Below are 27,756 nucleotides of genomic sequence, written 5' to 3'. Positions count from 1 at the left end.
GGACTGGGGTAAGGTGGTACACCTTACCCCCAGTCCTGAAGATACTTACCTTTGCAAGGAGTGCCCTGGTGTTGTATACAACCTTACCCCAGTCCTGAAGATACTTTCAAGAGCAAACTTTGTTTGCTCACACTTGGATAAAGGATTAAACTAAATTTATTATACTCTAACCAAGTGAAAAATAAACTTTCAACATCTTTCTCTAAATCCAGAGTAATTTATTAAAAAAGGGTGGCACACCATTTGGCAACTCCTATAGGTAGAGATGACCTGCTAATGCTTCTGCCTGGCATCTCCACTTGGGCCTGGCTCCCACTGAAGAGACCTCAATAAAGGTCGAAACTAGTCCGGGTTGTGGCCCTTCCCGGAATGCATAACATTAGACATATCCGCAAGGAGATGTGTTTTGCATTATGGGAGATACTGAGATAGGAGTGTTGGTAGCTTGCTCCACCTTTGCAAGGAGTGCCCTGGTGTTGTACCACTTTACCCCAGTCCTGAAGATACTTTCAGGCGCAAACTTTGTTTGCTCACACTTGGATAAAGGATTAAACTAAATTTATTATATGCAAAGGCTGGATGTTGATAGTGCATGTGAAGTTGTTAAGGAGCGTTTGCAAAAGGTAATGGCTGACTGCATACCTAGAGTCAGGATAGTAAATCAAGTGGGGATTAAATGGATGAATAACACCATTAAGCTTGAGCTGCAAAGAAAGAAACAACTGTGGAGGGAATTTAAGAAGAAAGGTGACCTGCAGGCACAAGAAAAGTATAAAGCACAGGCCAGAAGGGTAACTAGTGTGGTAAGAAAAGCAAAAGCAGATTATGAAAGGAAATTAGCAATGCAAGCTAAAGAGAATCCCAAACAGTTTTTTTGACATGCTGGAAGTAAAAGAAAAAATGTATACGGCAGAATGATTTTAAGGAATGCCGATGGCAGGGAGGTAACTGAATCAGTTGAAATAGTGGAATTACTGAGCGAGCACTTTGCAAGAGTATATCATCCAGATGGTGATATTGCAGGAATGAAGGAACCAATAGCCTATACAGGAATTGAGTTGAATGAAATGGAGGTTAATAGTATATTACAAAACCTTAATGTGACTACATCTGTGGGATTGGATGGTATACCAGCTCGGGTCTTACGTGAAGTGGCAAAAGAATTGTCAGTGCTCTTCACCATTTTGTTTAATTTGAGTCTCAGGTCTGGGTTAGTCCCAAAGGGGTGGAAGGACGGGGAAATAGTTTCATTGCATAAAGGAGGTTCCAAGACTGCTGTTGCAAATTACTGACCGATCAGCATATCAGGAGTCATTGTCAAGGTTTTGAAGAAAGTAGTCAAGCGAAAAATACAGGAATGGATATATGATAATGGGATACTGTATGGGGGACAGCATGGTTTCGTCAAGGGTAGATCATGTCTCAGTAACTTGTTCATATTTTATAACACAGTGACAGCTGAACTGGATAAGGGTAATGGGTTTACAGTGATACTGCTGGACCTTGTAAGGCCTTTGACTTTGACGGGATACCACATGGAATTCTAATCAGTAAACTGTGGCATATGGGGATGGATATAGGGTTGGTGAGATGGATAGGAGGGTGGTTGATGGAGAGATATCAGAGAGTAGTTTATTCAGGAGTAGAGTCCAAAAGAAGACCTGTGACTAGTGGTGTGCTACAGGGTTCTGTTTTTGGACCACTGCTGTTTAATTTGTTCATTAACGATATAGGAAAGGATCTGAGAGGAACTATTCATTTGTTTGCTGATGATGCAAAGTTGGGTAGAGCAATAGTGAATCCACATGATGTCAAAATTTTGCAGGATGATTTGGTTAGATTGGAAGACTGGGCTAAGGAGAATGGATGTCAGTTTAATGTGGCAAAGTGTAAGGTTATGCATTTTGGGGTGAGAAGAATAGCAGCAGTATACCACATTGGTGGAACTGTACTCCAGGAGATTGACGAGACCAGATATTTGAGGATAGGGAGTTGAAGTTTAGGGGGAACATTTCAAAAGTAGCTAAATCAGCTCATCAGATCACTTGGTTACTGAAGAATACTTTGACGAGTAGAGAAAAGCAAGTTATTGTTCCTCTTCATTGAGCCTTGATAAGACCCCATCTTGGCTACTGTGTCCAGATCTGGGTGCCAGGGTTTCTTCTTGATGGGGAGGAGGTAGAGAGGATCCAGAGGCAAGTGACCAAGATGACAGCTGGTCTATGGAATGAACCTTATGAGAACAGGTTGAAGATCTGTGGGTTGCAGAAATTCGTTGATAGGCAGAAGAGGGGTGACATGATTGAGACATTCAAATTACTGAAGGGTTTCTACAAGATTAATTCAGAGAAAATTTTTCAGAACAGGTCTGGTGGTGAGAGAACTAAGGGCCATCCATGGAAACTGGGCTAGAGTGTGGTTAGCAAGGGTTTTAAAACTATATTTTTTGCTTGGAGAGTGGTGAATGAGTGGAATAAGCTGCCAGTGTCTGTTGTGGGTGCCATGACTGTGAGTGAATTCAAAGCAAAGTATGATAGATACTGTGTGGATGCTGAATAGTTGTTCTGAACATGATGTTCAGCGCCTCCCTCGATGAGTCTAAGGACTCCTTGGAGTTGGCCGTAATAATAATGATGATAATAATAATATATATTAACTACTGCTGTACCCAATTTTGCATCATCAGTAAACAACTGAATAGTTTCCATCAGATCCTTTACTATATTGTTAATGTACAAATTAATTAGTAGTGACCCAAGAACAGAGCTTGTGGCATGCCACTAGTTACAGGCTTTCTACTGGACTCTATTCCTGAATAAAGTACTGCCTGATATCTCTCCATCAACCCCCCCCCCTCTTTATCCACTTCACCAAATTTCTATCCATTCCCCATGTGCTGCAATTTACTGATTAGAATTCCATGCGGTATTCTGTCAAAAGCTTTTGCAAAATCCAGCAGTATCACTGCAAACCTTTATCCAGCACAGCTGTCACTGTATTATAAAACATGAGCAAGTTACAGAAGCATGACTTACCCTTCACAAAACAATGTTATCCCTCCCATACAGTATCCCATTTCTGTCTATTCATTCTTGTATTTTGCTCTTGACCAACTTCTTCAGCACTCTGACAACAACTTGATATGCTGATTGGGCAGTAATTTGCTCCATCAGTCTTGGTGCCTCCTTTATGCAATGGAACTATTTCTCCTCTCTTTCCACTGCCTTGGGACTAACCCAGAGCTGAAAATTAGATTAAATAATGTGGTGAAAGGCACTGCTAATTCCCTATCATTTTCTCATAAAACTAGAGCTGGTATATCATGTAATCCGATAGCTGAATTCTCATCAAAGTTCTATAATATGCTAATCACCTCCAGTTCATTTAGCTCAGTTTCCATGTAACCCTGTGTCTCTCTTGTCACTGCCATATCTCCACCTGGATGATATACTATTGCAAAATGTTCACTTAGTAGTTCTACTATTTCACCTGATTCAGTTACCTCCCTATCACTAGCATTCATTAAAATCATTCTGCCATAAGCAATCTTCCTTTTACTTGCAACATACCAACATAACTCTTTTCAGATTATCTTTGGATGCACAGCTAATTCATTCCATACTCTGCTTTTGCCTTTCTTACCACATTTGTTACCCTTCGATACTGTGCTTGGTACTGTTCATGCAGTACCTACTGGTCACCTTTCTCCTTGAATTCACTCCACAAATTTTTCTTTTTTTATAGCTCCAGCTTAATGGTGATATTCATTCATTTAACTCCTGCTTGATTTATTCTCCTGACTCGAGGTATGCAGTCTACTATTACTTCCTTCAAATACTCCTTTACCACTTTCCATGCACTATTAACATCCAGCCCATGCAGTTTCGCATGCCACGGCACTGATCCAAGCAATCTCCTAAGGATTGTCATACCTATAAGCCCTATAATTCTACATATACCCCCCACACACACCCCTTATCTGAAAATTCACACATTTAGCCACCTCCCAGGTCAAGACCATATGATCACTCTCTCTCTCACCAATCAGTGGCAATGTGGTCGTATTGGTTATTAACAAGCTGTCTGATGCAGTTACTAGATCTGACACTCTCAAGCCCCTAGTACATTCCATCACAAACTGCCTCAGGTAATTATTACTTAGCAACTGCATAAATTCCTTCCATGTGTCCTTTCCTCCTCACAATCTATAGTTCCACAGAATAATCACCTTCCCTCCACTCACTGGCTTGTTTGCCAATCCATACTATTTGTATCATCCATTACATCCTATAATCTATAGAAGAAAGCAAGCAACTGTATATTTTGTTTGGCAGGCTTCTATTTCCCACGAGATATCCTCAAATGCACTATTTTCATTGGCCTTCAGTTGAACTTCTTCTTCTCTTTGATTGCAGTTCTTTGGCTATCACTGATAACACTCCCCCCCCCCATTCTTTTCTGTCTATCCTCCCCCAAACACACTATACCCTTCACATTCTATCCCACTAACTATATCATCTTCTGTCAGTCATGTCTCACTAATGCGAATAACCTTTGAGCAGAATGAACTAACCAATGGCAAAAATTCCTCCTCTTTATTTCAAATGCTCCTGGCATTAGGCACTATGCATTGCCCCATTCGCTATAATGGCCCTCCTTCTCATCTCAACTCTGTCATAGCATGGCAACGGATTCACTATCTTAACTCTCTCACTCTTATTTTTTGCTACTTCCAGTAACTCTTTTATGTCTTCCCTCATACCACACTTTCTTCCTTTCAAATCATTCATTCCATCAAAATAATCAACTCTTTTGCTTCACCCTTTTGCATTCTAATAGCCTCACTAACATCGTTAATTTCTGCACCAGGGAAGTATGATTTTTTTAGTACCTCTTTGTGATAGAATCACCATACTCTTTCCTTAATTTTTCCTTCTCTCTTAGTCAAAGCCTTCCTTTCTCTTTTCTCACACCTCTTTCTTACTTTCTGTTATCAGCTGAACCACTTGTGAGATGTTTCTGTATTCACTGTAGCTCATGCTTCTTCCTGTGTATCACTGAACGTAACCACTATCTCCCTCATTATGGCCAACTCTTCAATCTTTACATTAATCATACTACTATTTTTTCTATCACCACTTTTACTCTCTCTCAATCCTATCTTTAATTACACTGTTACACACATTTTCTCACACATTCTCTGTTCCGTCCACCTCTTCAATCTCGTGACCTTCACTTTCATAGCATTTTCAGCACACTCTCCCACCAATATCACTTTCAAACCAAAGTCCATTTGTCTTTGGTAATGTGTACACCTCCCAGACATTGCACACTACAAAGTCCCTCTTGTTGAATTCTTGAAACAATGATGCCTTGGATGCCATTCTGCTTTGCATCAGTAATATCTGACTTACTATGCAGAAAGACTATATTGACTATATTTAAATAAAACTTTTAACTTAAATCTAATTACTACCAGAATACAATCTAATTCTAACGCAATTTGTGGCAGGTGAGAGAAGGGGGAAAACATATATGCGCAAAATGCAGGCAATGAGAGGAACTTGGTGAGTTAGAGATTAGAGATGACTATAACTGACCTCGTTGAGTCAGAGACGGGAGATTCTCCATGTAGAGAGATGAGTGGTATGGTAGAGGACGAGAGAAATATGAATAAAATAATGAGAGTGGGGAAATAATGAAAGGTTGAATGATTGTGAAGTTTTAGGGGATCGTCTCAATTGGGAGGATGAATGGCAAATAAGAGTGGCTGACTTACAGAGAGAGAGATAGATGAGCTGAAAGAGCAAGTGGAATGTCTAGGGAATGAGAAGTGTAAAAGATGAGATTAGGCGAATGGAAGAGACGAATGCAAGGCAAATCAGAGTAGGAGTGAGAGAGTTATGGGAATGATAGAAGAGGAGAGAATAGGAACAGTATAAGAGAGGGAATGAGAGAAAAATATGGGAATGATAGAAGAGGAGAGAATAGGAATAGTGGTAGAGAAGGAGATAGAAGAGGAGAGAATGGAAACAGTAGGGAAGGGAGAGAGAGAGAGAGAGGGGGGGGGGGAAATGAGAGGAATGCAAGGGAGCACTAGAACCAGGAATAAAGTGATGTCAGGAAGGCAGGAAAGTAGGAGAGCACAGAGAGAAAGTGTTAGAGGAGAGAGAGTGAGGGATGCATGTGAGCAATCGAGGAATAGGGTGGTAAGAGGTGTAATGTATGGGGACTCAATGATTCGTGGTGTTCAAGATAGGATGTGTGAGGAGTGTTTGCCTGGAGGAACGATAGAAAGTGTGGCTATGGCAATTAAGAGGGGTGAAAGGGTGGATGAGATGATTGTGATGGTAGGAACAAATGACTCGAGTGGTAATGTAAATTGGTAATGTAAATTTCACTGGGAAGTGAGAGATATGAGATTCTTGATTGAGGTTGTACGAAAGAAGACACAGAGAGGAAAGATAGTATGCGTGTTGCCTAGGTATGATAGTGACGAGCTGAGTAGAAGAGCAGTAATATTGAATAACATAATAGCTAGAATGTGTCAGAAGAGAGGATTGGAATATGTGGATGCTTGGAGGGCATTTGAGGACAGAGAGGAATTGTATGCGAGAGACCGCTTGACATTTGAATGAGGAAGGACGTAGGCATCTGGAGAGATTGCTGTTCTGAACGAGTCGGTGTGTCGCAGGATGGATGGTAGCAGGGGGTGGCCTCTTGTGGGAATTGGTACTTGGGAGAAGGGGGACGACATCAGGAAACGCCGAGCCCAGCCTGGCCAAAGATTACTGGGATCACTGAGACATCGTTGACAGAAGAGGATATAATAACAGGAATAGAAGTAGCTGGGTACAGCATTTTTCGGCAGGATAGGATGGGAAAGCATGGTGGTGGAGTACTGCTTATGATAAGTGACAACATGTCCTCTAAGAGTTGAGGCTTTGGAAGGCTGTGACACTAATGATTTTGGAAGTATATGGTGTGAAGTAGAGGTGGGCAAGACAGGATATTTAGTGGGGTGTTGCTACAGACCAAGGACCACAGAGGATGGGGACCAAGAGATGTTTAGACAGTTGAGTGTGGCAAGTGTAAGAACGATTGTTATGGGAGATTTTAACTTCTTCTTCAAGTGTCATCTCCTAGAAGGAGGTTGGCAACCATGTCACGGAACCTTTTTCTTTCTTTTGCTGCTCTGGAACATTTATGGTAATTCAAGCCAGTCGAGTCCTTAATGTCTTCAAACCACATTCTCCTGGGTCTACCTCTCCCTCTTTTCCATCCAATTTCCCTTCTAATATTAATCTCTGAATGCCTTCTTGTCTAGTTAGATGTCCAAAATATTTAAGTTTTCGCTCTTTCTTTCGCTTTCGAAATGTGGTCCACATTTCGAAAGCTTCTCATTTTTTCTCTGCTTCTTTATTTAGAGTCCAAGTTTCACTGTTGTAGAGAAGGCTTGACCAGATACAGCATTTTATTAATCTTTTTCTTGTGTCTATATTGTCTCTGGATGTTAGAACAGTTTTCATATCAGTAAAGGCTTTTCTTGCTATTTCTATTCTTCTTTTTATTTCTTTAAGGAAATTTCCTCTGTCTGTAAACATTTGTCCCAAATATATAAAAGACTGAACCTGTTCAATTTTCTTTTTGCTAACAGTTATGTTCCGTTTCTTATTTATTGGTTCTTTTGAAATAATCTTGCACTTTGTTTTCTTCAGGTTAATAATTAGTCCCATGTCTAAGCTTCTGTTGTAAATTTCTGTGATTAAGTTATAAGAACTGTGTCATCTGCATACCTGAAGTTGTTGAAGTTCCTACCTCCGACTTTTACACCCTTCAGTTCTGAAATATTTTTAAAAACTTGCTCACTATATATATTGTACAGTAAGGGTGATAAGCAACTTCCTTGCCTTACTCCTTTTTTGATTGCAAAGTTGCCAGAATATGTATTTTTATATCTTATTGAAGCCATTGATTCCAGTATATATTTGTAATTATATGTAGATCTTTTCCTTTTAACCCATTATTCTGTAGGATATGTATTAATTTCTTGTGATCTATTGAATTAAATGCTTTGGTGTAATCAATAAAACAAAGATATATGCTTTTCTGGTTGTCAAGGCTTCTTTCACATAATAAAATAAAAAATAAAAGGCTGACAAAGTGCCTTTTATTCTTTCTAGAATTATTCTCAGTAGTAATTTTGTAACATGGCTTGTTAAACTTATTAGTCTATATTCTGTACATTCAAAAGTTCTTGGAATTTTGGGAATAGTAACAAAGATGGATTTTCTTTTATACAAGGATTATGGTTGAAATTTTTCTTTTTATTTGTCAGGGCTTGGATTGATTTATGTATTTCTTTACTATTGTGTTTCTTGTCCAGTTCCTCTATTTCTTTACATTTTTCATTTAGCCACTTGTCTTTAGCCTTCCTGCATTCATTTTTTATAATTTTACTGAGTATTCTATACTGTTATGTACTTTTCTTTTTTCGTCTTTCATTCATAAGTTCTAGTATTGATTCAGTCATCCAGGGTTTTTTCTTATTGTATTTAATTTTTGGGATAACCTCATTTAGCTGTCTTATATATTGCACTTCTAAAATTTGACCACCTGTTTTCAATTTCCTCTGTGTTACAAAGTATGTTGTCTTCTGTTTTATATTCTACATGATCTAATTTCTTCCTAATTTCTGAGTTAAACACCATTATGTTGTCAGGTATATTCAGAGCTGTGAAGTCAAGTCTTTCAGTATGATTGTTTTTAGAAATGTTTTTTTAGTTTAATTTTTAAAGTGGACACAACAGGGTTATGGTCTGAACCTATATCAGCACCTGGGTATGTTTTTATTGTTGGTTATATTATTTTTGTATCTATTATTTATCATTATGAAATCTATTTGGTTTTAACTACAGCACTATAAATTGGGGAGAGGAAGATGCTGTAGCAATAAGGGAATGGAATTTCTAATATTCTTGAGGGACAAATGTCTTAGGTAACAAGTAATAGAGGGAACAAGAGGTTCAAGAGTTTTGGATTTGGTCATAGCATCAGATCAAAGAGTTGATAACTGAGATGACATCTCTTCCACCAGTTGGAGAGAGTGACCATATGGTTTTGACTTGGAAGATGAATAGACATGCAGGAGTATCAAAGAGACAGGAACGTATTTGGAATCATAAGACAGGTGATAATAATAGCCTTAGACATCAACTTGGGGAAGTTTCATGGAGGGAGGAATTAGATGGATGGGATATCATTAGTGCTTGGAAAATTGTGAAGGAATATTTGTTAGCAGCAATAGTAAGCTGTATTCCACGAGTGAAGAAGAGGACACAATTTGGAGTAAAGTGGATGACAACCAATATTAAACAGGAAACTGCATGTGAAAAAGAGGCTATGGAAGAGATAAGGAGACAGGTGAAGAGAAGATGCATGAAGAACAAAAGACACAGGCCAGGAGAGTGACTAGTATGATAAGGAAGGCAAAACTGGTATATGAGAAGAGATTGGCCTTTAGATCCAAAGAAAATCCTAGGGAATTTTTTAGCCATGTGGCCAGTAGGAGGAGAAATGACTGTGGAAGAATGACATTGTGAGATAAAAATGGGAATACAGTGAGTGATGCAGAGGACATACATAGTGGAGTATTTCATCCTGGAGGAGTAAATTTTAATACTAGAGGGGATAGGGCAGGTTCGAGGTTTAGATCTGCAGGAGGAGAGTGTGTTCCAAATACTGAGTACTCTGGATGTCAGTAAAGCAGTGGGACTGGATACTATTTCACCACGAGTTTTGAGAGAATGTGCTAAAGAACTGACAGTGCCTTTGAACCGGCTTTTCAATGAAAGCCTGGCTGTGGGAAAGGTGCCCAGGGAATGGAAGGAAGGTAGTGCCATTGCATAAGGGCAGTAGAATTAATTAGACACTGGAAGTGTTTAATTATAGGCCAGTTTGTGTGTCATCAGTAGTTGTTAAGATCTTGGAGAAATTAGTGAGGGACCGTATACAGCACTGGGAAGATGAGGGTAATGTTATCCGTGAGAGCCAACATGGATTTGTGAAGGGACGTTCTTGTTTTAGCAATATGCTAGCCTTTTATAATAAAATTACAAGAGCAGAAGATGAGGGAAAAGCATAACTGCCATTTTCTTGGACTTAACAAAGGCATTTGACAGGGTACCACATGATAAGCTGATATTTAAGTTGCAGCACATGGGTCTGGATGTCAGGTTGGTCAACTGGATTCAGGATGATTGGCTGTCCGATAGGTATCAGAGAGTTGTGTATGGTGGCAGGCAGTTTCAAGGAGGCAGAGGGTTACAAGTGGGGTCCCACAGGGCTCAGTACTGGGACTTATATTGTTTAACCTTTATATCAATGACATTGTCAGTGGATTGCAGAGGGATATTCAGTTGTTTGCAGATGATGCAAAGCTGGGAAGGGTTGTTATTAGTAATAGTGCAGATGTGGTAGCCCTGCAAGAGGATTTGAATAAGCTAGAAATCTGGGCAAATGAATGGGTGTATCAGTTTAATGCAGCAAAATGTAAGGTCTTGAGGTTTGGGACATATCGACAGGATGCTGCATACTCTATGGGAGGAGCTATTATTATTATTATTATTAAGGGCAACTCCAAGGAGTCCATAGACTCATCGAGGGAGGCCCTAACATCATGTCAAGAACAACTATTCGATATTCACACAATATCTATCATACTTCAACTTGAACTCATTTACAGTCATGGCACCCACAACAGACTCTGGCAGCTTATTCCACTTGTTCACCACTCTCCAAGCAAAAAACCTAGCTCTAACACCCTTGCTAACCACACTCTTGCCCAGCTTCCATGTATGGCACCTAGTCCTCCCACCACCATTCCTATTCTCAAAAATATCTTCTGAATTAATCTTATAGAAACCCTTCAGTAATTTGAATGTCTCAATCATATCACCCCCCTTTTCCGCCTATCAATCAATTTCTGCAATCCACAAATCTTCAACCTGTTCTCATAAGGTTCATTCCATAGACCTGTTATCATCTTGGTCACTCGTCTCTGGATCCTCTTCACCTCCTCCCCATCAAGAAGAAACCCTGGCGCCTATATCTGGGCACAGTAGTCTAGATGGGGTCTTATCAAGGCTTGATACAGAGGAATAATAACCTGTTTGTGTCTGCTTGTTAAAGTATTTTTCAGTAACCAAGTGATTTGATGAGCTGATTTAGTCACTTTTGCAACATGCCCCCTAAACTTCAACTCCCTATCCACCAACACTCCCAAATCCCTGGCCTCATCAATCTCCTGGAGTACAGTTCCATCGATGTGATATACTGCTAATCTTTTCACCCCAAAATGTATAACCTTACATTTTGCCACATTAAATTGACATCCATTCTCCTTAGCCCAGTCCTCCAAACTATCCAAATCAGCAAATTTTTGACATCCTGTGCACTCATTATTGCTCTACCCAACTTTTCATCATCAGCAAACAAACGAACAGTTCCTCTCAGATCCTTTCCTATATCGTTAATGAATAAATTGAACAGTAGTGGTCCAAGAACAGAACCCTGCAGCAAATCACTAGTCACGGGCCATCTTTTAGACTCTACTCCTGAATAAACCACTCTCTGATATCTCCCCATCAACCACCCTCCTATTCATCTCACCAACCCTATATCCATCCCCATATGCTGCAGTTTACTGATTAGAATTCCATGTGGTATCCTGTCAAAGGCCTTAGCAAGGTCCAGTAGAATCACTGTAAACCCATTACCCTTATCAAGTTCAGCCGTTACTGTGTTATAAAATGTGAGCAAGTTACTGAGGCATGATCTACCCTTCACGAAACCATACTGTCCCCCATACAGTATCCCATTTTAATCTATCCAATCCTGTATTTTCCTCTTGACTATTTTCTCCAAGACCTTGACAACGATTCCTGATATGCTGATCAGTCAGTAATTTACAATGGAAAATAGTTGGAAAATAAATGGAAAATAGTTAGAACATAAATGGAAAATAGTTCCATTTATGCAATGGAACTATTTTCCCCTCTTTTCACCCACTTGGGACTAACCCTGACCCGAGACTCAAATTAAACAAAATGGTCAAGATGATGCTATACTGGAGGAAGTAGGGGATACAAGAGATCTGGGGTTGATGATTGATAGAAACCTGAAATTTACGGGACATATTGCAAAGGTGGTGAAGGTAACACAGAGGATTGCTGCTGCAAGAAGGACACTGACCTGCAGAAGGACACCAACCTGCAGAGATAAAAGAGTTATCATTCTGTTGTATAAGACTCTGATCAGACCACGCTTTGACTACTGTTCTCAGATTTCGTCCCCAGGATTTGAAGGTGATAAATTAACTGTGGAAAGGGTACAAAGGTAGATAACAAAGATAGTTTCAGGACTGTACAATGTTAGTTATGAGGATCAGCTGAGGGAATGTGAACTGCAGAGTTTGGTGGATAGAAGAAGGAGAGATGATATGATTGAGACTTTTAAACTGTTGAGAGGTGGTTACATTGTTGACACTTGGGAGTTCTTTCGCTTGGTTGAACAGCGGAAAGGAGTGATGACAAGGGGCCATCCCTGGAAGTTATAAAAGGAAAGTGTGAGCAAGAGGGTGAGAAGTGGTTTCTTTGCATGGAGGGTAGTTGAACCATGGAATGCATTGCCTGATAGAGTGGGGAGAGTGAGAACGGTCAATGAGTTTAAGGAGTGGTATGATAGACTTTGTGTTTTCTAGGAGGGATCTCCCACACTGAGTCTTGATAAACTTTGTGTTTCTTAGGAAGGCCCTCCCGTGAAGTCTTTTGACTCCATGGAGGCCTGAATAATAATAATAATAATAATATCGCAAATTTTTCTAAACTAAACAAATTAGCTTTCAGAGCTCTCCAAATATACATCTATCAAAAGATAACACCTATATTCAACTAGAAATGCTCAAAAATGGAATTATAAGAATTTTATTATGGTATACATGCTAAATGACTTGAATTTCAACCTTTTTAAAACATGTACAGAAGTTTTTTTTTAGTATGAAATTCAATTTTATCTTGCTCAAAAAAACTAAATGTTAATCATTTCTTGTTTCAAATTCCTTGTATGCTCTGAACCAGCATCATGGGGCTGGGTTGGATGGTTGAATTATGGTTTGTTGGCAGAAGAACAACAAAGGTCACAAAGTGCCATATCAAAGATTACAGCACTACACAACGTATTAATAAACAGTCATAAAGCAATACATTAGTGAATAATATGCATATGCTATATGATGTATTCACAAAAAATTAAGTTAAGCAATGCAATTTCTATATATAAATAGAATTTATGATCAAATGTGTTTGTATAAATTAATTCTTAGTAAAAAGTTAAAAACATCATGCAGATTGTTCAAGTCTCATAACATATACCTGAACGTATGTGACTTAGGCAGATAAATCGTTTCTCTCTCTCATGGAAATGCTGGCACTCCACCATAACACAACAAATGATGAGAGATGTGTTGCATATTTGTGTGCACAGGTTAACCCTCAGTAACTAAGACTGTGACCCATGTGGAGTCTAGCAAGAGCAACTTCCTCTCTTCTGTTTCTACGTTGACTAGACTGCCAAGACTCCTACCATTGGGCAATTAGCTCTGATCTTATAAACTGTCTGTAGTTTGTATACAGTACTCCCAAAAAATATGTTGAAAAAGTATTAGCTGATCTAGAAGATGCACCTGCAGTCTCATTTCTCTTAATTTCAATGCGGCTAGGAATCCAGCACAACCAAACTTCAAAATTAAGGATCTTCATTTTGTACAAAAGTTGTCAAACCTCACAGAGCAGTGGATAGAGACTGTACATAGAAGAAAAGATAGCCTGTAAAGAACTCAGTGAGTCTGTCATTTATACACTTTTGATAGTGATTTTCTTTTAAATGCACAAGTGCAAGTTAAATTGCATGCAACTCTGCTGTATAATTACTGCAATCAAATGGGATCTGGTTAGTGATAGTAAAATCAAGAAGCACAGCAATGCAGCTAATTGAGGTCTCAGATCTAGAACCATCATTACAGATGGACAAGAAATCAGAGTGGACTGCTCTGTATGCATTAAACAATTGCAGGTAGACAGATGGTGGAGTATGGGACTTCTGTAGTTAACAAAATGAGAAGTTGTAGGATGGAATGTAAACCTGACATGGAGGGATGCTGTTATGTTTGGTGTAGGCAATGTTGTCAACATTCACGCTGACAACTTGCATAGTCTCTTTAATAAGCATACTAAAAGGATGTACGAGAGTCTGAGGTGTGAAATTTTAGCTTCCCAACGTAGAGAAAAGAGACTAGTCCATGTAGGATAATCTGGAAGAGATAAGGATTTCAGGACAGGTGCGGTGGTGACTAATTTCATTTTTTGCATCCTGACACGATATATTTTGTTCTGTTTTAAACTTTTGTATTTCTTTTTTCATCTATCCACTTCTGACATGCACAGGTGTGCCTGGATGATCTCTCCGACAACTGTCACATTTAGATTTCTTTGCAGAGCAAGATTTGTTATCATGCCAAAGTTCTTTACTACCATATAGGGCACAGGTGGTAGAGCCAGAACAGACAGTGTCTGGGCATGTCCATATTTCTCCAACATTTGTAAAAGCAAGGTTAGGTGTATGAAAAATAAGGATGAGTGAGGATGAAAAGTAAGGATGATGATCAAAACCAGTTGACCATCCATACATATCAGGATGTGACTCATACCTGTCTCTCCCCAATCATTAGGCTCTGAGCATATCTCCTCATTAGGAACATCAAAGGAGATCGCATTCTAATAAAACTCCTGTACAAGAATTGAATGTTATACAAGGTGTTACTATGACTGTTATTCCAACCACTGATGTTGGAATAATATCAGTGGCTGGAATAAGGATGCTTTCTGCATCCTTTCCTTCATGCTTACATGGTGATCAGAATACATTAAGAAAATTATGGAACAAACTACTGCATTAGAGTAAAACCTTAGTTTAATATAAACCAAAATAAACACTCGATGTTTCAACCTTTGCATTAAGGTCATCATCTGGAGTATACATATATATATAGAAACAAGCTGCACAATAATCTACATGGAATGCTAAAGTTACTGATCAACCGTTATAACTATTGGCATGACCCCTGGTGTAAAAAAAAAAAATTCTTACTACATCAAAACTAGAATCCAGTTTTTATTTATCCTTTATTTTATTAATCCTTTATCCTTTATTCAGGCGCAAACTTTGTTTGCACACACTTGGATATAAAGGATTAAACTAAATTTATTATAGTCTGACCAAGTGAAAAATAAACTTTCAACATCTTTCTCTAAATCCAGAGTAATTTAATAAAAAGGTGGCACACCATTTGGCAGCTCCTATAGGAGGAGATGACCTTGCTAATGCTTCTGCCTGGTGTCTCCACTTGGGCCTGGCTCCCACTGAAGAGACCTCAATAAAGGTCGAAACTAGTCTGGGTAGTGGCCCTTCCCTTAATGCATAACATTATACATATCCGCAAGGAGATGTGTTTTGCATTATGGGAGATACTGAGATAGGAGTGTTGGTAGCTTGCTCCACCTTTGCAAGGAGTTGCCCGGTGTTGTACCACTTTACCCCAGTCCTGAAGATACTTTCAGGCACAAACTTTGTTTGCACACACTTGGATAAAGGATTAAACTAAATTTATTATGGAGAGTAACATGTTCACACCAAAAAATTGGCTTATATATATAAGTATACATATAAATTAAAACAAAACAGTATGGATAGTAGCCAATAAAAGCTGAAAACTGCTTAGAGTTCTAAAGTCAGGTGTGATGTAAAGAAGAAATACTTTTCCAATCAGTTTGGTATTAAGAGCATGATCTGCAAGGCCTGCTTCTCCAAAATTATTGAATTTAATGTGCTACTTGTGTTCTTTTTTTACAGATAGGGATTGTATGTCCAGTTTTTCCAATATAAGATAAGTTACAGGTGCAATAGATGCAATAAACTCCACGGTGTGGGGGTGGCCCCAGTTACAAAGAGCAGAGCCGAGATCCAAGCGTCTAAAGAGCAAAGGTGAAGCGCTGTTACCAAGAAGAGCCAGAGCCAGTCGGTGGCAGTCATCAGCGATTAGTAGCAGAAGTGGCGGCAATTAGAAGCAGAAGTTCCCGAAGTAAGGATTCAGAGGAGAATTTGCTTGTATGCTAAAACCTCTTGTATATGTGCTATTTGAGTACCACAGATTGCAGTCAAAAAGCTTGCTAACATCCCAAAATGATACCGCTGTAGCAAGATACTCCTGAAGGAAGCCTAAAAGCCTAAAAGGAAGCCAAGAAACTCAAGATGAAAGAAAAGCCATAAAGATTTTATTAAAAGACTGTTGACTGAATGTGTGATACAGAGTCTCTGTAAGTTATATCGTTATGTATATTTTCACTTATAATCTAGGAAATATATTGTTTATGGACTGTTAAGAGTTAGTTTTTTAGTAATGGGAAGTGTCCATAAGAGAGTCAATTGGCATGCTAGAAGTTGATACAAGATCTGTAAAAATAACTTAACAGAGAGTTAGCTAACCTCTTTGCGAGTAAACTAGAAGTTTAATAAGTTGAATTTGTAAGCAGAGAGTAAATAAGTTTTTGAGTTAAAGAAATTATTTAGTGTTGAAGTGAAAATGTTTTAATCGTATGCTAAAGATTTTATAGATGGGTAGAGAAAGCAATCTCCCTGTCTTGAGTCATGTATATTTCAATTTAATGTAAATAAATGTGTTTTATTTATTTGTTAAAAGAGTGCTGCCTGATCCTTTATTTTTCAACTGCACTGTTGCTAAATAAAATCGGACTTGTGAGCGGGAAACAATAAAGCACAGTTTAGTTATTTACGAACCACGACTGTTTATGTAAACTTTGTTGAAGGAATTTACACCAGTAGGAGAGCAAGAGATCTACCGGAAGTTTTATTGAGTCTTATGCCGAATATTTGATATACTGATGGTGCAGTCTTACAAATAAATTTTCAGTGTTCATAGGCATACGGCTAATAAATATGGAAGGTGGATAAACATAAAATGCAGTCGAGTAAGTGAGTAAGGTTAAAAGAAGAGTAAAGATAAAGAGATTACATATAAAAAAAAAAAAACATACGTTTTACAGTATAACCAAGTGAAAAAACTTCCAACAACCTTTCTCTAATCCAGAGTAATTTAATAATAAGATATGACACCTTTTGGCAACTCGCATATAAAAATATGACTCCTGCATTACTTCAACCTTAGTATCAACCCTAGGTATGGCTCCCACTAAAAAGACCTCAATAAAGGTTGAAACCAGTCTGGGTAGTAATCCTTTCCACAATGCATAGCATTATGCATGTCTGCAAGGAGATGTGCTTTGCATTATGGGATACTAAGGCAAGTGATGTGAAGTCATACCACCTTACCACAAGCTGCCCCAGTCCTGAAAATACTTCAGGCGGCACAAACTTTGTTTGCTTACACTTGGATAAAGGATTAAACCATTATGATTATGTTATTATGTGATTAAACCATTACCATTATGTTAAATTATGATTGGCAAAGGACTTCTATATGACTGATGGACTGAATATTTCAATGGTTTTGTAGTTAGATGTTCGGAGAAAGTATTGTTCAGCTAGAGTTTGGAAGTACAAAAATCAGGAGAAACTAGAGATAATAGGAGCAGGGGGGGGGGGGGTCAAGCATGTATCTAGACACCCTTGCAACAGATAAGTGTAAGTAGTATAGAAATGAATGTGAACTTCTGGTGCAGTTTCTCAGGTTTTGAACCTGAATGGGTTGGTAATGACATTATGCAAGGTGACTGTGGACCCTGAGGGGAGGGGTGTCAAAATGCATGTACATGAATGTCAGGAGTATCAAAAAAAAAAAAGAGAGGAGTTTTGGTGTTCATCAGCTTGACTTGGCCAAATATTATCAACATCAGTAAGATCTGGTTGAAAGAGAATGATGTACTTACAGGGACAGAATATCACATATATTGTATTTTCAGAGGAGATAGATCTGAGGGAAATGGTTCACCTGAGGCTATCTGGTATGAGATAGAGGCCAATAGGACAAAATATACTGTTGGTTGCTCTATAGATCTGAGGGGGGGGGGGATCTAGAAGATGTGGATGCTGTGCATTAGCGATTAGCACAAATAAGTGCAGGCTGAGCAATTATCATGGAGAACTTCATCTATGGGGGGATAGAGATTAGGAGGAGGGAAACAAATATGGCAAGATGGAAATGGAATTTATACAGTTACTAAGGAACAATTACCTGAAATACCATGTGATGGAAGGGAGCATGGGTTTGAGGAGTGCCAGAACTGATAACAGCCACAGAAGATCTATCCATACTACAGTGGAATTCTCAGTCAAGAAAGAGTTTATGTGGTACTACAAAGCTGACAATCATGACAAACTTAAGTGGCAGCTTGGAGCAGCAGCATGGCATAATTGCACAAGGAAAGAATGTCAGTGGTGCATGGGAAGCGGTCAGGAACTGTTTGAGAGAAAGATAGTATCAGACTGCATACTCAGGATCAGGAGGTTAAACCAAGTAGGGATTAATTAGTTAAGTACAGATATAAAGCAGAAGCTGAAAAAAAAAGAAAGCATTATTAGAGGAAATATAAAAAAAAAGATGATCAGCATGCTCATGAGCAATTAAAAGAACAGGCAAGAAGGATGATTAAGCATGTTAAGGAGGACTAAAATCAGATTATGAGAGAAAATTAGCTAAGAACAACAAACTAAATCTATGTTTGTTTGTTTTGCTATGAAGCAAGTAAAAGGAAGAATGATTATGGAAGGATGACTTTAATCAATGTTCAAACCAGTTTTAAGTTATAGATCTGAGAGCTGAGTTAGAAACAAAGCACTTGATCAAAGATTAGGAACCACAGATGAGAGTTCTGAGAAAAATTAGGGGAATGAACAGATTGCATCAATGGCCAAATCATACCAAAAATGAAGATATTAGAAAGGAATTTGCATTGTTAACATTCAAGAATGTATGAGCAGAGCTAATCTAAGGTGGTATAGCCCACTTAAATAGAATGGGTGAGGAAAGGTTAGCAAAACAGGTAGTTCATTGCCAAGATGGCAGGAAAGAGACCCAGAGGTAGACCAAAGTCTAAGTAAACTGATTTAGTCAAAAGTGCCTTAGATGCACGAAATGTTAGATACAACAATATCGGAATGCTCCCAAGTAATAGACTAATTTGGAGGAAAACTGCTGATAGAAGATTAATAATAATATAAACTTAATTATGTAGTGTTGTCAAAGTAGCCTGAATATCCCCTGATGGTGCATATTAGGAAATTAATGACTTTAAACAATGCTGATGGTAGGAAGATGACAGAAGCAGAAGAAATAGTTAAGCTAGTAAACAATCACTTTGCAAGGGTATATCACCTAGCTGGAGACTGTGGTTACCGATGTGACAGAGACAGATGTGAGAACTGAGATAGATGAATTAGAGGTGCTTAGCATATTGAAAAATATCAGTGTGAATACAGCAGTGGGACTAGATAGTATGTCAGCTGGTGTGTTGCAAGAATGGGTAAGATAACTGGCAGTGCTTCTGACAAAGTTGTTTAATCTATGCCTCAGTTCTGGCAAGGTTCCAAGGGAGTGGAAAGAGGATAAGAAAATTTCGTTACATAAAGTGGATAGTTTATTAGAGTGAATTTCTTTCAGTATAGCACTGTGGTTGTGAGGCCTTTGGTTGAGACTTTTGGCAATTTGTTACAGCAAGTAAGCAAGTTTATTATAGTAAGAGTTAGCTGTAATTCCATATTTATCATCTCTTTCAGATGTTTTTTCATTTTTCATTTTTGGGTCACTGCAAGTAAAGTCATCACAGGACTGAAGATGCATAATTTTTGCTTCTAATGAAAGCGAGTTATGTTTGTCACCTCCTCTGTTTTACATGTAAGAAAACATTTCCCCCTTACATCATATTATGGTAGCCATTATTATTATCATATGATTTCCATGCCTCCAAGGAGGGCATACTACTCCACTATAACTCGCCTTCTCCCTTACTTAACCTTCAACTACATGACTAACGTACAGCATCATCTACTGCCCACCACCACCATTATTATTATAATACACCGTCTGTAAATCGTGTGTATTCATGGCTGATTTGCCTGATGTGGAATGAAAAATCCAGGTTTTTGTATTTTTATTCAATGGATCAACAGAATTTCTGCAATTTAAAATAAATTACAGCATATTTCCGGACTAATATCTAATTATTTTTACAGCAAATCTAAAGCTCAAGGTCTATACTTTTTGGTTTTAGATTTGCAATTTTCACACACACACTAATTTTTTTCAAGATGCGGCCACCTGCTTTGGGTCTGAGTGCTCTTTTAATCCATTTTGTAGTCTACCTTATAGGGCCTAAGACTCACAGTCTGATTGTTTGTGTTTTATGTATACACGTAGTTGAATACGTATGCCCAAATTTACCTTGATCAAAGTGTTTCTTCTATGAAAAAACTGCCTCAAAATTTGCAAAAATTGAAGAAGAACACCAATCTTATATTGAATACTTTAAACCTAAAAAGTCTGGACTTGCAGAACATGCCATCTTCACTAGACATAGAGTTCATTGGAGAAAGACAAGAGTTCTTCACAAAAGTCAGTTCCTTATGGAACGCCGTTATAAAGAAACATGTGAAACTCTACTTCATTCTCCTAACTTAAACAGATCCGGCGGCTTACGTCTATCCCCTTTATGGGAGATAGTACTTGACAAATCAGCTAATCTTTCCTAACTTTTTATTGTACTGATTTTTTTTTTTTTTTTAGGAAATTTATTGACCTTTTTAGTTATCTTACACCAGCTACTTAGGTGGTGCTCTTTGGAATTGTCAGTTATTGTTTAATTTGAGCTTAATATGTACTGAAGATGCCTGTGACACACTGAGGCGAAAAGGATACTATTAAATAATCTTTGTATGCGAGTTTTTTCCATTATTAATTTTGTATCGATATGTCTACTTATGGTATACCTCTTTTAAAACCCACACTACTACTCTCATCCATTAGTTGTCTGGCATTTTAAGAATGCCAAATAGGCATTCTATAACCCATTTCCAGTGTTAGATTACTGAAATCATGAAACATGGTAGAGAAACATTTATTCCCTACTGTTCTTTAAACTCATGTCTTTATGTAAGGTGGCTTTCCAGATACATGCCAAAGCTGTAGTACAAGAGAAGAATCAAGCAAGTCACACTCTGCTTTCAGTGAAATTTCTACCTTCTATTTTTACTTCCTCAAAACAGTTCCAAATTATCAACATACCCAAAATCTGTAGGTTCTTGTGCAGGTTCTTTATTTTATGGCCAAAATAAAGAACCTTAAGGCCTCATATTCAAATGTCAGAGTATGTTTTGTCCAACCCTTATTCCACCTCTTTTGAACTCGAAAAGCTCTATTGCATTGTTACCTACAGAAAAAAACAATCATGTGTAAGCTTACTTTTCTTCCAGTCTTGCACTGTTATTCTTGGTAAATGTCCTCTTATCATTTCAATTTATAAATCTAATATCCACATTACTGTGATACAGTAATACAGTTTTTGTGGATTCTGTACTTTAAATGGCATCCATGCAGTACTGCTAGGTGTAATAAGTACATTTAAGCAATAGCACAGGAATGCATCTCACATAGTTACTATTAAAGAATAAGTGGAAAGCATATAAAAATTAGAATGAACTAAATATGAAGAATTTCCAACTTGTATTACATATAAAAATTCTGTGTTGAAAATAGAGTTCTGCAATGAATTCGAACAATGGCCTGCAATTCACATACCTAAAATCTTCAGAAATTTAAAATCCACATAATACTTGACTCAAAAAACATGCATGTTCTTTTATCCCCTACAAGCATGTGACAATCAAAACATAGAGTATAATTAAATTTGAAAACTTCAAAAATATATTATATGTATGCAAATATATATGATTAAATATATATATATATATATATAGAGAGAGAGAGAGAGAGAGAGAGAGAGAGCTTCCGTAGCCGTCAGTTTAGACGAAGCTCTTTGGTCGGAAAGACCTGGGTTAGATTCCCATCATGACGTGAGGAACCTTTATCTGGTCTCTTTTGACTAAAAGTAAGTTAGCCGGTCTCACGTGGAGATAGGGTTTTTTTTTTTCACCCAGAAACTCGGGTTTTTTGTTCCCCCAGAACAGGAAAACTGGTCTGTGAACACAAGCATCTACAGACACAGAACTAACCACCTTATCCTTGATACAGTAGTAGTTAAATGAATAGAAAATCTCGACACTGCAAGGTAAAAGAGGAGGGAAGGAATAATAATAATAATAATAATAAGGATATATATATATATATATATATATAATAAATAAATATATGCTTACTCTTTCATAAACATGAGAAATGCTCTGATTATTTTTCACAACAAACAAATTTCTTAATGTGCTCCATGTGCAGTCAAGTGGTACTGAAAGCTTTTCCAAAGTTTCAGCAAGTAATGGAAAGGTTTTTTCATTATTTGGATCTAAAAAAATATATATATATATATATATATATATATATATATAAAATAGCCAGTTTATATATTATATAAGCTGGCTATTTTATGTTTCATATGAAAATCAACACTTGTGCTAACAAGTACAAAATATTCATTCATAAATTATTTTTTTATTTTCAGTTCAGTAATTATTTTGAATGTAATATAACTAAAATAATTATCATTTTAGTTATATTACATTCTAAATATAATATAACTAAAAGCAGTATTATTAAAAATTATACTTTTCATGATGAAAAGTCAAGTGCACTGAGAGGCATCACTGGCACATCGAGTAATGCATGTATAATTCTGCTCTTCTCTCTCCCCTCCATATCCATGCACAAGAGTTTACAGAACCTATAGCAAACTAATGCTGCATGTGAATTAGTTAAGAGGAGAGAATGAATTTGCTGCCCTTTTCTAAATGTATGTTGGTGTTATATGGTGATGCTGATATCTATGCCTATAGATATCAATATTTTTAATACATGAGCTGCTATTAAAAAGTCTGTACTAGCTGAACCTATATTATATATATTATATATGACTTCTCCATTATTTCCACCTTACTATCAGCACCTCTGGGTCCAGCTCCCACTGACAAGACCTCAACAAAGGTCGAAACCGGTCTGGGTAGTGGCCCTTCCCTTGATGCATAGCATTATACATGTCCGCAAGGAGATGTGCTTTGCATTGTGGGAGATACTAAGACAAGTGATGAGAGCCATCCACCTTTACCACATGTTGCCTCAATCCTGAAGATACTTCAGGTGCAATACACTTGGATAAAGGATTAAACTAAATTTATTATTACGGTTGAGAAAATGTTGAAGATGACGAAAGACAGGGTCACCCTATCACGGCAGGAAATGAACAAAATGTTACAAAAATTAATGAAATTGTCTGCAACGATCGCCGATTAAGCATTCTGATGATAATAGACATGGTGCACATTGATAAGGAGACTGTATGACAAATTTTGCATGAGCAATTGAACATGAACAAAGTCTGTGCCAAAATGGTTCTCAAAAACTTGTGTCAGGAGCAGAAAGACATCCAGAAACAAATTTGCACAGAACCTTCTCCCAACCAATCTCTGCTTAGTACCTATGGTAAACAATGGTACCAATTAGGATGACCTTCAGAATTTCTATGTCTCTTTTTTTATGGTCTCAATTATTCTTCCTAGGATGAATCTCTTTATTCCCCATTCTATTGAAAATCCCTGACCCAATCTAAACTTTGGTCATTAAACAAATGTGTCAAAGCAATCTGAGATAAAAATGCAGCATACACTCAATGGCTCAAGTTAAAAACTGTTGCATCTCACTCAGCTTACAGCTGAAAAAAAAATTAAATAAAATAAATAATAATAATAATTAAAGCAGTCTTTGTAAGTGACAAATGCATTAAGATTGCATCCTGCTCAAATTACAATCAAGCCTTCCAGTCCCTTGCTATGGCTCTTGGACAAAACTTTGCACTACTATGCTTTCACTTCTCTCTCTCTCATAATAATGGTACCCCCCCCCCCCACCTAACTAAGAGCTTAGCATTTAGCACCTATCCAACAGCATGGAAGCAAGCTTTATCTGGCTTGCTTCCTTAAAACCAGCCATCAAACCATCATCCCATTGCCCTCACCTGAATGCTCAAAGTAATGATTGCATGTATTCTGTGTTCTTATGGCTGGTTTGTCTGCTTTACAGATGAAAAAAAGAAGTTTCCAAGAGGAGAAACTGTGTCACCTGCATATGAGACTGGCTAACTCACCTTCACCTGAAAAGGCCTGATAAAGGTTCTTAGAGTTCTGGATGGGATTTGAACCCAGGTTTTTCTAACTGAAGAAAGATAAATTCCTAATCCTTGATGGGGGGGAAAATAAACCCATCTGACCAGATGGCGATAGAAAAGCAGTTAAATTAGAAATATTACAATTATATGGTATAAAATAGGACATTATATCAAACAATACATCTATTGTTAATTCTCATAATTTACAATTATCAGAATTAATAACCATACCAACCATATGGTTGGTATGGTTATTAATTCATATGTTATTAAAAATATGAATGCAAAATGTTGATTGAAACTGAAAGGACATTTGGATACCACTGTAACAACACGGATAAGAAGCATAAAATATTTGATACATTTCATCCATATGATTACTTGGATGGTTAAAGAAGTACAGGAAGATGATGTAAAATCAGATATGAAACAGGTATGCACATTACTGATCATATGGATAATGCTATGAATGAAAGTGGGGTGAAAGTGACATTAGGCCTGGTATCAAAATTGGAGATGTTAATCTCAGCCAAAACAGTTAAACTTAGCTGACCAAATTTTATGTGAATGATGTTATATAAAGAAGATAAATAAGGACCTACTGTTTTCATCAGGAAATTAGGACAACGAAAAGTCAGCTGCTGAAAAAAACCAAACAGAAGAAATGAAGATAGGAATCATCAATACAAGGAGTCAATGGATAAGAAATTGAACTAGCAGAATAGCAGTACAAAATAGTATGAGGAATGCAAACAGGAGTACAAATGAATATGAGAGGTAGAAAAGGCAACCAAATGCCTGACATATGGAAAGACAGAATGCTCAAATATGGAGGTATAAAAGTTTTGCAGTGCCTATGCTGTATAATTCCAAAGGCCAAGTCAGATGGTTGAATTCCAAATGACTAGAATAGAGCTCTCAGAGTTTGCATCTGTAATAAGGGGAATAAAACCGAATGTGAAAATTATAGAGGAATTTCTCTACTAGGTGTTCTAGGTGAAATTTATACAAGCATACCTAAGAAGAGGCTAAAAAAATTGTAGAAGTGAAACTTAGAGAAGAACAAACTAGGTTCAAGTAAAACAGAGATTGTCAAGATCATATTTTCACTTTACAACAAATAGTTGAGAAATCATATGAATATAATAGGCTCCGTACTTGAAGTTTTGTAGATCTGGAAAAGATATATGACAAGATACCCAGAGAAAAGCTTTTCAGAATACTAAATTATATATGGTAAGGGGAACAATACACAGATCAATATATTTAAATGTCAGCAGTTGGAATAGAAGGAAATACAAGAAGACAGACAGTCTGATGTAAAATTAGGTGTAAAACAAATGTGCATGTTATCTCTACTCTTACTCATCATCTATATAAATCACATAATTAAAGTGGCATTAAATCTTTTACATCAGATTTGGAGATATCAAACTTATCTTTTTATCCCTGCCTATTTTCATAGTTTTGGTCATTTTATTGCTGATTTTCATGCCAAATTTGTTACAGCTGTTATTCAGTTTAGTTAGAGAATCTTGGATATGTGCACTGGATTTGCTTAGTAGATAACGTACTCCTAAGCAAATCCAGTGCAAACATCAAAGATTATCTAACTAAACTGAATAACAGCTGTAACAAATTTGGCTTGAAAATCAGCAATAACATGACCAAAACTATGACAATTGGCAGGGACATAGAAAACTTTAACTACATTCTCAATAAACAATCTGTAGAACAAGTAAGATATTTCAGCTATTTAGGCACAGTTTTTAGTGAGGATGGCAAATTAAATATTGAAATTACTTAATAATAACCTCAGATCTCAATGAAGTCAAAAGCCTCACCACAAGGGGTCTGCACTCTTATGTAATAAAGATCATTAAACAGTCAGTTAAATGCCTTAAATTCATTCACAGTTTCTGCACTCACACTTTCAGGCAATGCATTCCATTCACCAAAGAACCTGCTCCTCAATCCCATGCTCACCTTCTTATATCCTCACCATCCCTAGAAGCTGTATACAGCTTCTAGAGATGGTCTCTTGTTGTACTCTTTTCTCCTTCTCTATGAAAAAACTCATCCGCATTAGTACGGTAACAACCTCCCTCACCAACTTGTAAATTTCAATCGTATCCCCCCCCCCCATTCTATTAACAAGGCTCTGCAAGCTGCATTCCTTCAATCTCCACATATACCACATTCCACAGACTTGAAACCCACTTAGTAAACCTTCTCTGGACTCTCTCTAATATAGTCTCATCTCATTGAAAACCAGGTGATCAAATCTACACACAGTAGTCTACATGTAGCCTGATTAAGGCCTTATACAAGGGAATCATAACCTCTTTACTGTCAGTGTCCACATGATTAATGCCATAATCCATTGTGATGTTCTTACAGTTTTAGTAATGTGGCCCCTAAACTTCAAGTCTCTGTCTACCATCATTCTGAGATCTCTCATCTCTCTCTTCCAGCTATTTCAAAATCTTTGCAACATTTCATATTCCCAATAAGTCTGTTCCAATATCATTAACATACAAGTTAAATAATAATGGCCCCAAGACAGACTGCTGCAGTACTCTGTTAGTGACCTTACTCTTTTGAAATATCACTCACCCCATACACAATCCACTGATACCTATCTGACAGCCAATTCACTACCCTACTCACTAGTTTCTAATCTAATCCCATCCATTTCAATTTAGTTACCAGCTTGTCATGTGGCAATCTATCAAAAGCCCAAGTATACCACTGTATATACATGTATATACATCGTCTCCTCATCTAATTAATTTGTCACTGTAGTACATAAGCAGAATGCTAAAACATGATCTCTTCCCTAACAAACTCATGCTGACCATCAAAGAGAATCTCCTACTATTATCATTCCAATTCTGAATCCTAGTCCTTGTCAACCTTTCTAGAACCTTAACAATAACTCCATATGCAAAAATTGGTCTATAATTTGTAGCCTTAGTCTTACCACTTTTGTGAAGTGGAACAAGTTTTCCTGCTTTCCACACTTTTGGACTTGCTCTTTTGCAAACTTCATGTTAAAACAGGTGTGCCAAGAGTGCATTTAATTCCCTAGAGCATTCCAATCATTTTGGTGATACACTGTCAAGTCCTACTGACACACACCATCAGTCCCTCCTAAACTATACCCTCTACACTCCAGATGTAGAGTATTCAGGGCATGATCAGAAAGGCCAGTTTACCACAGTTATTAAATTTCTGATCATGCCCTGAATATTCCACATAGAACTGACACAAAAGGCACCTGTTGTTTACATCACACCAAAATGTGATATGAGCATAAATTTAAGGAAGCTTGTGAAATTCT

The 27,756-nt window shown here is 37.5% G+C and overlaps 1 protein-coding gene across 1 annotated transcript in view; it reads right to left on the bottom strand.

Annotated features, from left to right (window-relative positions):
• LOC150103000 (uncharacterized) overlaps positions 1–27,756 on the bottom strand; it is a 361,006-nt gene that overhangs the window by 310,564 nt on the left and 22,686 nt on the right. The window contains exon 3 of the mRNA XM_090397703.1: positions 22,462–22,601. Coding sequence (XP_090253829.1) covers positions 22,462–22,601 — 140 coding nt within the window. The remainder of the gene's footprint in view (positions 1–22,461; positions 22,602–27,756) is intronic.

This window comes from Typopeltis vanoorti, chromosome 9 (genome assembly GCF_054136105.1).
Source record: "Typopeltis vanoorti isolate ZY-2024b chromosome 9, IOZ_Tvanoo_1.0, whole genome shotgun sequence".
NCBI classification, from domain to species: Eukaryota; Metazoa; Arthropoda; class Arachnida; order Uropygi; family Thelyphonidae; genus Typopeltis; species Typopeltis vanoorti.
This window is presented reverse-complemented; position numbering and strand designations above follow the sequence as displayed.